The sequence below is a fragment of the Otolemur garnettii genome, unplaced genomic scaffold, assembly GCF_000181295.1.
Source record: "Otolemur garnettii isolate 467f Iridium unplaced genomic scaffold, OtoGar3 scaffold00230, whole genome shotgun sequence".
In the NCBI taxonomy this organism is placed as follows: domain Eukaryota; kingdom Metazoa; phylum Chordata; class Mammalia; order Primates; family Galagidae; genus Otolemur; species Otolemur garnettii.
The window spans coordinates 1,410,690-1,420,041 of NW_003852625.1; the positions used below are offsets into that span (position 1 = coordinate 1,410,690).

Consider the following 9,352-nt stretch of genomic DNA (forward strand, 5'->3'; position numbering starts at 1 on the left):
TGACCAACTTAAAGATTCATTTGTTCAAGTAATTTTGTCTGATCTTATTTTATCTTCTCATGTCTCACAGACATAGTTCTAAATGACCTATAGAAGAATAAGGAAATAAGATTTGGAATTTTTTTTTTTTTTTTTTTGGGGACAGAGCCTCAAGCTGTCTCCCTGGGTAGAGTGCCGTGGCACAACAGCTCACAGCAATCTCCAACTCCTAGGCTCAAGTGATTTCCTGCCTCTGCCTCTCCCTAGTAGCTGGGATTACAGGCGCCCGCCACAATGCCCGACTATTTTTGCTTGCAGCCATCATTGTTGTTTGGCAGGCCCTGGCTGGATTCAAACCCGCCACCTTAGGTGTATATGGCTGGCGCCTTAGCTGCTTGAGCCACAGGTGCTGAGCATAGATTTTTGAAATGTTCTTATAGGGAACTAGCTACTGGCTTAAAGGTGTTTTAGTAACAAATGAAAATCAGATTTGCTCATTGGAAAGAGTGGCTTGGGTATTATATGGAGGACTAACTGGAGTTGAAGCAAACTTGAGGTAGAGATCATTTTGGAAATGACTGAGAGTTCCTGTGAAAAGTGAGGAGAATCTGTACAACAATGGCAGTGAAAATAAACAGGAAGGAAACATCTGAAATCTACTCAAAGAGTTATGCCTGACTAGATACAGAAAGTGAAGGAAAAGAGTTGAGAGTAACTCCCATGTTTCACATCTGGGTAACGAAGGGACCTAAAGTCATAGTAACAAGAGTTCTTTATGGGACATACTGAGTTTGAGGAGACTCTGGGATATCAATACTCATGTAGTTTCCTCCTGCTATGCTATGCTGTAAAATCTGATGGCTTCTCCTTCAAACTAACCCAACATTCTTTATAAAGCCCCCTCTGATGTTCCAAGAACCCAATCACATGCCATCTCTCCCTCTTTGAACCTGCATTGCACTCTGTTTTCACTTATACCATTTACCTTACTCTAACCCAAGGTTTCTCAACTTTGACACCACTGACATTTTGGAAGAGAAGTCTTTGCTGTGTGGGGCTGCTCTTTTCAGTTTAGCACACTTGGCAACATCCCTTACCTCTACCCACAAAATGTCAGTAGCAATCTGCAAATTGTGACGATCAAAAATGTCTCTAGCCAGGTGTGGTGGAACGTACTTGTATATAGTCTCAGCTATGCGGGAAGCTGAGGCTTGAGGATTGCTTGAGCCCAGGAGTTTGTGGTTTTAGTACGTTTTGATTTGTACCTGTGAATGACCACTTTGCTCTAGCCTGGTTAACATACCAAGAATCCATCTCTTAAAAAAAAAAAAAAGGCCTCCAGACACTGCTAATATTCCCTGGAAGCAATCTCCACACACCAATGAGAACTATGAATCTAGGCTATGTAATAGGACGTAAGTTCTGCCATCATGAAATCATAAACTCCTTGAAAGCAGCAACTTTACCAACTTTATATAAAATCAATGTGACAAATCCATTATTACATATTTATTAAAGTAGGTTAAGGACAAAGTATTAAAGACTTACATATTGCAAATTTTTTAAGAAGTGAAAACCTGTAGGCTACACATACTAGATTCTCTTAGGAATGGAATCATTAATGAAGCTATTTTTTAGTAACACTCAAATTCACAAATGTTCCAAAATTGGTTAGTTTACACAGAGTTCAAATAAAAGTTTATGCCACAGTTATTTTATCTGTCTCTTGTCACCGAGAATCTTTAAATTCCAATAAAGAGATGGAAATAATTAATTTAAAAATGAAGTGACAACAATTTATTTCACAACTTATAAAAGAACACAGAATCAACAATGTATACACAAAAAGGAAAAAACTAACTTTCCTATTTGGAAAACATTTTCTTTAAAAATATTTGATATAAAAAATATGTTAGAAAATATCCACTGTTTAATTATCTATTACAGTCCATTGTCCCATATTCTATTGAGTGGAATTTATAACTTATTTGAAAGAGGAAAAAGTGGGGCGATGCCTGTGGCTCCAAGGGGTAGGGCACTGGCCCTATATGCCAGAGGTGGCGGGTTCAAACCCAGCCCCAGCCAAAAAATGCAAAAAAAAAAAAAAAAAAAGAGGAAAAAGTAAAGATTTAACATTTCACCCCCTTATCAGATTGAGTACACTAGCTGAAAGTAAGACTAAACACAAATTTAAATTTTTATTAAACTGATATGTTTCCTTTTATTACATTAAATGGTTCCCCAGCATGTGAGGTATTTATTTCTATAAAATAGAAAAAGACAATCCTTTATGAAACTTTTCAGATAACAGATTATAAGGGTATTACAATGCTTCAAGAAGTACCCAAATACACCCAAATTATAGAGAAAAAGAGAAAACTAAAAGATTTCCCCTGCTTGGCCATGATGATAACCAGCGTGTGTAGAATGGTGGGTAGGTATCACACAGTTAAGCATCTCTCTTAGTGCACCAATAAGCTGGGTTGAGAAAAGAATATGTCCTTTTGCAAAGTTTCACTGTGTGCCTTGGAACTTAAATAAATATTCCCACCTAGCAAATTAATAGTTTTTTATTACTTTTATTTGTGAGAAGTATCCCTAGCATCAGCTTTTTGTGGTCAAAGAAGTTCTAGATCTCATCTACCTTTATACTTTTGATGCAAACAAATGCTTCAGAGTTTATATAAGAAATAATCTAAAATGAAATATTTAATTTTAAACCTTTTTTTTTTTTTTTGAGACAGAGCCTCAAGCTATCCCCCTGGGTAGAGTGCTGTGGCATTACAGCTCACAGCAACCTCCAACTCCTGGGCTCAAGCGAGTCTCCTGCCTCCGCCTCCCAAGTAGCTGGGACCACAGGCGCCCGCCACAACGCCCGGCTATTTTTTGGTTGCAGCCGTCATTGTTGTTTGGCGGGTCCGGGCTGGGGATTCAAACCCGCCACCTTAGGTGTACGTGGCTGGCACCTTAGCCGGTTGAGCCACAGGCGCCGAGCCTAATTTTAAACCTTAAGCAAAGTATTCCACTAACCTCAGTCTTAAAATTACCCCAACTTACCACTTGTTTTTCTACATAGTATATGCTGTGCAGTAAGTATCTAACCTGATTTTTCCAAAAAGCTTTCCCAAACAAAATTAACCCAATAAATTTAGCCTTGTGCCAAAGTTCCATATCTCTCATTTGTACAGTATACTTTTATGATGCTGTTATATATTTTCTTAGTGCTAAACATTACATTGTATACATTCAACTATTTTATAAACCCTCCAAGGACAAGAACCATGTCTCTTTCTTTTCTATTAGCCATAATCAAGTTTCTAAAGTTGGAGTTCAATAAATACTTCCTTAATGAATCCATTCTAAAACCATCAGAAAGTGAGGCATCATAAGCTATGCAAATACACATAAAACAAAACACCATACTGCAAACAAAAACCTATTAAGTTAAATTAAGCCTTTATTGTTCAGATAAAATAGCCTACTTACTGGCATAGTGCTTATTTTAATAAGTTTTTTCCATTTATATAATAATAGCTTTGTTAAAAGAAAAATGTTACAGTAGGAAAAACACTGGGATAGGGCTAGAGTGAGTAAACCTAGGCTCTGATCCATACTCTGTCATAGACTCATCATTTAAGCCCTCTAAACCACAAGGAGTAATTACTGCGTACTCTGGCCAAGCTCACAGGGTTATGATTAGAATACAATAGGATGATATATATGAAAGTGCCTAGAAATTTATCAAGAGTTGTACAAATGGTATTATTTTAATGATGAATGTAATGCAACTTAAAACACGATTCTATTTTAAAACGTGAACTTGCAAAAGAAAGAAATTATAGAACAACTGTTTATGCTATAAAAATTTGTCACTGAATAAAATAAATCACTATAAGGCTCAGCAACTCAAATCCAATCCATAGCAATTAAAATGAGTCAACTGGCTCAGCGCCTATAGCTCAGCCGTGAGGGTGCCAGCCACATACACTGGAGCTGGTGGGTTCAAACGCAGCCCGGGCCTGCCAAACAACAATGACAACTACAACCCAACCAAAAAAAAGCCGGACGTTGTGGGGGACACCTGTAGTCTCAGCTACTTGGGAGGATGAGGCAAGAGAATCGCTGAAGCCCAAGGGTTTGAGCTTGCTGTGAGCTGTGACGCCACAGTAGTCTACAGAGGGAGTCACAGTGAGACTCTTGTCTCAAAAAAAAAAAATGAGTCAACTGACAAAAAGGTGCTTCATATTTGATTTTTCAGGAAAATATTTGTTACATAAAGTAAGCCAGGTATTTAAATAAGGCCACAAAATCAGTCAGGAGCTCATTCCACTAAATGCACTGAGTAGACCTTCACAAAATCAAATGCTATAGTTTATCTGGCTCCATTTTCCAAACTGATGCAATGCTCCATGCCCTACAGTTGAAGAGGTGAACCAGCACATGCAGGAAATACTAGAGTTGACTTCTGGTTTACAGGAAAGCATGTGATTATCCAGGACACAGCACAATATGATGTATGTAAGAATTCCTAAATTGTTTCACAGACTAACTGCTTCTGTACATAAACAGACATAAAGAAACAGAGAAAGCAGCTGCAAATAGGCTGAAACATATCCACTTATTGTATCCCTGGTGACAGAATCTCACAACTATGAAAGGTTCCAGGATTTGTTTCAGTAATTATTAAATACATTTTCAAATCAACAAATTATTATAGTATCCAGATGGACCAAAAAGTTTTAGGCAACTTCCCTTCATCTTGCCAAATGTATCTACCATCTCAGAGAAGACATTATAGCAGGAGTCCCCTACTTTACCTAAAAGAGTTACTAGATTTCTGATCCCCATTTGTTATGTACTCTCGTGGGTGAAAATTTTAACCAAGGGGTGTCTACTCGAAAAGGTCAAGAGCAGTTGAAGAAAATTAGCAAACTCCCCCTTTTAAATGTTAATCTTCTAGAAAGGCTGCCATTATCATCTGGCTAATCCTTCCAGTAAAGTTAGGGGAGTGAAGCTGAAGAGAGAAAGAGAAAGGAAGAAAGATTGATAGGGACAGAAAGGGAGGGGCCGGGTAAAAAGCAGACACCAGAAGTGCAGAGAGAGGTAAAAAGACACCAAAGATAAAAACTTTGCCAACAGCTGTGTACCATCCATTTTTCCCTCAAAGCAAACCTGTTAACAGAGAAAACAAGATTTTGCTGCTACATATTTTGGGGTCACTACTTACACAAATTTATGAAATGTAAACCAGAGTTGTACATGGAAACTATAGGCTCCTAGTAAGTTTCTATTCACAATTAAGATGTGATGAAGAGACACAGTATGATAGAAAAAATGAAGTCTCTTGACTTCACAAATCCACTGACAAGAACACTGAACTACAACTTGAGCACTTGGTTCCTAGTTTTGGTTTTAACTCTCTTGACAAGTGGCTTTAAGATTAACCATTAATGGGGTGGTGCCCTGGCTCAGTAGAGCACCGGCCCCATGTAGCAGGGGTGGCAGGTTCAAACCTGGCCTGGGCCTGCTAAATAAATAAATAAATCGCTAAAAGAAAAGATTAATCATTAAACTTTTATCAATGTTCTCATTCATGTAAACCACAAATATTTCTTTAGTTCCCAACAAACAAGCTAATTTAGGGTTTCTCAACTCTTGACAGCGCATTAGAATCACTTGGGAAGATTTTATTTTTAAAAGTTCTTCGCCACTGAGTTTCTGATTTAATTGGTCTGGGGTGGGGCCCAGGTATAGGTTAAAAAAAAAAAAAACCCTTTGCAATATTAATGTTCAGCCAAGGTGGTGAAACTTCGCAGAAGAACAAAATAACACAAAAAGCCCTCTCACTGCTTTTGAAATGTATCAGTTTCCTCTTATTCAATATTATTTCAATAGATTCTCACCACCCCTCACCTCAATTAACATAATAGCTTCTTAGCTATTTTCCCTTCCTCTAGTCTCTTCCCAATCTCTAGTCTCTTCCCATTTTATGCTTGTCCAACTGATTAGTTTGGTTCCAAAACGTTATCCTACCGAGAGTCATTTTAAGTCTAACAATAACACGGGGGCGGTGCAAAGGAGTAGACGCCCCATATAATAGAGGTGGCAGGTTTAAACCCAGCCCCAGCCAAGAAAAAAAAATGGAAAAGGCCCTTTTCATCCAATAGAGAACATGCTTTGTGTATATGTATCTGTATATCTGTATGTGGGTGCGTGCATGTATGTATAATCTCCAACATACTCTATTTTTCTTCAGTTGTGGTGTACCTACTTTCATTTAGGTATAGTGAATACTAGTCTCTTTACATTCAAAAATACTGCTCCTAAAAATTTCAGGGCTGAATTTTGTCAAAAAGAAATAGCAAATGAGTCCCCCATAGGCTGTCTTTTTTAAATGAAAAAAGAGCAGCAGGAGATCTTTTCTGTTCTTATCTGATTTTCCAGTATTCCCACAGGAAGCATTCACTCAACTGAAAAGAAAAAGTAAAATGATGTTTATGATGAATAAATGTTTTACCATTAACAACTATGGTTCTGGTGTGTGTTGAAGCTTGCCTCAGAAAATCAACTAACAGTTTAAAAGCCAAAGATTATAATGCATAAGATGACATTCATATTTATGAGAAATACTATCAAATATAATAGAAGGAATATATAATAAGACTAAACAAGTATATGGTTTATTCCCTAACTATAAGGGACTAGCCATCTCCTCAGGGACAGCAAGGAAGAAGCATAAAAAGAAAATAAAGCCAACACTGCCAAGTAAGTGGTAAAGACAGTAAGTGTCAGGGGAATTCAAAGAAATAGGAGAGTACCATGGACTAAAGGAGTTGGAGACAGCTTCCTGGAAGAGCTGGAGAGTGAACAAAACTAAATAGGTGGAAAAAGAGGGAACCCCCAAGCACGCAGATGATCTGGTACAAAAAAAAGAGGCAGAAATGCACGAAATACGTCTGAGGTTCAGAAAGTTGACCTAGTTGTTAAAAACAGTTCTATGTAGGAGTGTGTTGGAAGGTAAGTTTGCAATACCTTGGAGCTAGACACTGAAAGCCCTGAATGCCAAGCCAGAATTCCTATCCTAAACTTTGTTCTGCAGATAGAAGGATCCTTGATAGGTTATAAAAAACAATAAACAATATAGCCCATAATGATACAGTCTGAAATCATTTTTCTTAAAGTCTTTGAACAACACACCAAGTAGAATAATATCATGTCAACAGTCATAAATATATAAGCATATTGTTTAGGAAATCTGTTCAGAGTGAAGGAGTAAATAATCAAACATGCTTTCCAAAATATAACATCAGTGACCTATTATGCATTCACAGTTCTTAGATAATTCCTAAAAGAATCACTGGGTGGACAGCTTCAATTTTAGATTTTCTTCTTCCCCCCACCCTGCTCCAACACACATACCCTTGATTCAATATCTAGAAAATGAATACACCGAAATTGTCTTATACTAAAAATAAGAGATCTTTTGCCACTTCTCACTATGGATGAATTTACTTACCATATTGTTTCAAAATCACTACATCTATTAAAATAATTCTGTCCAGGATTTACTTCAGCAAAGAAGATGAAAAGAGACACATAACTAACAAATTTAAAGATTATAAAAGGCAAAAAAAACCTTTCATTAAACCAAAACGTACCTAAAATAATTTCAGTATTGGCTTACAAGAGAGTATGTTTCTAATAAAAAATGCCAGCCACAACAAAGACTACCAGAGAGTATATGAAGAACATTATGACAGGCAATTTCTCATCCAAAATGATAAGCCATTCATCCACAACTCCTGAAGGAAAAGAGTTATTTTTTTTTCTCGAAAGTGCCCTTAAAATTGTTGGCTTTCTCCAGTAAAAATTAAGACTCTAAGATAACTCAAAACAAAGATTATCATTCCCCTAGCAACCAGACATGTATGTGATTAATGATTTAATTTGCCACTGCAACAAATACTAGTTTAACTGAAACTACCTTCTGAACACTAGGAAAATGAAAAACCTCAGTCTTTAAAGGCATACGTGACAAGAAAGAAGCCAACACTATCCTAGGATGATTAAATCACACAAAATAAGAGCACAGAAAAAACCATGGCAATACTGCCACTGTACTCTGAAAAGGGATATGCCAATCTTGCGGGCATGTATGCCTTTAAGGAATATGTAGAGATTATGATTTCATGTATTGTCTGGTTGGGTTTTGTTTTGCCCCCCCCACCCCAAACACACACGGTTGGGAACATCCAGGAGTTGAAAGAAATGCATTAAGGAAGGTGTCAATCAATATCTCCCTCCCACCCTTACCAGAGAAACTGCTTTAACAATAATGCTCTTTCACCCCTAACATCCCACCCAGTTTCCACACATCCTTCACTCAGCGTTCCTTCCCCCCCCCTCCCCTATTCCCTGCTTTGCCCCTCACATTCAGAACAGGCTGCTCCGACTTTGTTAGTGTCGCCGTCGCCACCGCTCACCCGCCCAGACCCGCGGAGTCCAACGGCGCAGCCACGCAGCCACCCCCTCCCTCCACCTCCTCCTTCCCAGCCCAGCTTCCCCTCCCCCAGGTCCTGTCACCTGCTTGGGTGGTGTCGGTCAGGTCGTAGCCACTGCTTGGGAAGTCTCGGAGTTTTCTACCACTGAGGCTCAGGATGCCAGAGTTGCCCGCCTCCTCCAGGGCCCTGTCCAGGCTCCTCACGGTGTGCTGAGGCTGCAGGCTGCCCGGATTCCACTGCGGCCCGTTGGGGAACGGCTGACCATAAAGAGTCTGTCCCGGGATGGGCAACACCAGGGTGCCGCCGCCGCCCCCTCCGGCCCCGCCACCTCCCCCGCCGGCCGCGCCACCGCCACCGCTACTACCACCTCCACCACAACCGCCGCCCCCACTGTTACCACCACCTCCCTGACTCGCCGCCATGTTCCTGGTAAAGAAAAAAGCCCCCGACAATACTCCCAGCCGGGAGCGTAGGGGTTTCTTAGGACGCATGCGCAGGCCGCGGGCGGACGAGGTGGGAAGGAACTAGGGGGCGGGCTGGAAGGAGGTGTTGGATGGGGAAGAGATGATGGTCTTAAGTGCAGAACGCTTGTTTTAAGAAATATATGATCAGAGGAAGGATGCTAAAACCAGGTTTCCGCTGCTTTGGGTACCAAAATCTTGCGAAGCCACACCAGCTAACTATAGGTCGGTCATTTGGGCGATATGTCCCCAAATCTCTTAAGTTGCTTCACCGTTTCCGTTCTGCAAAACAAAAACAAATGCATGAGATGGGGATGAAAGGGATTCGTTCCAGAACATATAGTAACGGCATTTAGATGGGCTATGGGGCAGCTTACTGAGAAGCAAATGCAAATGCCTCAGGAATCATTT

At 39.6% G+C, this 9,352-nt stretch overlaps 1 protein-coding gene across 1 annotated transcript in view; it reads right to left on the reverse strand.

Moving 5' to 3' along the window:
- The window catches only part of LRCH2 (leucine rich repeats and calponin homology domain containing 2), a 150,226-nt gene extending 141,324 nt beyond the window's left edge, over positions 1-8,902 (reverse strand). The window contains exon 1 of the mRNA XM_012812883.1: positions 8,563-8,902. Within this exon, the coding sequence (XP_012668337.1) occupies positions 8,563-8,902 (340 nt within the window). The remainder of the gene's footprint in view (positions 1-8,562) is intronic.
- Positions 8,903-9,352: the final 450 nt, after the last annotated feature.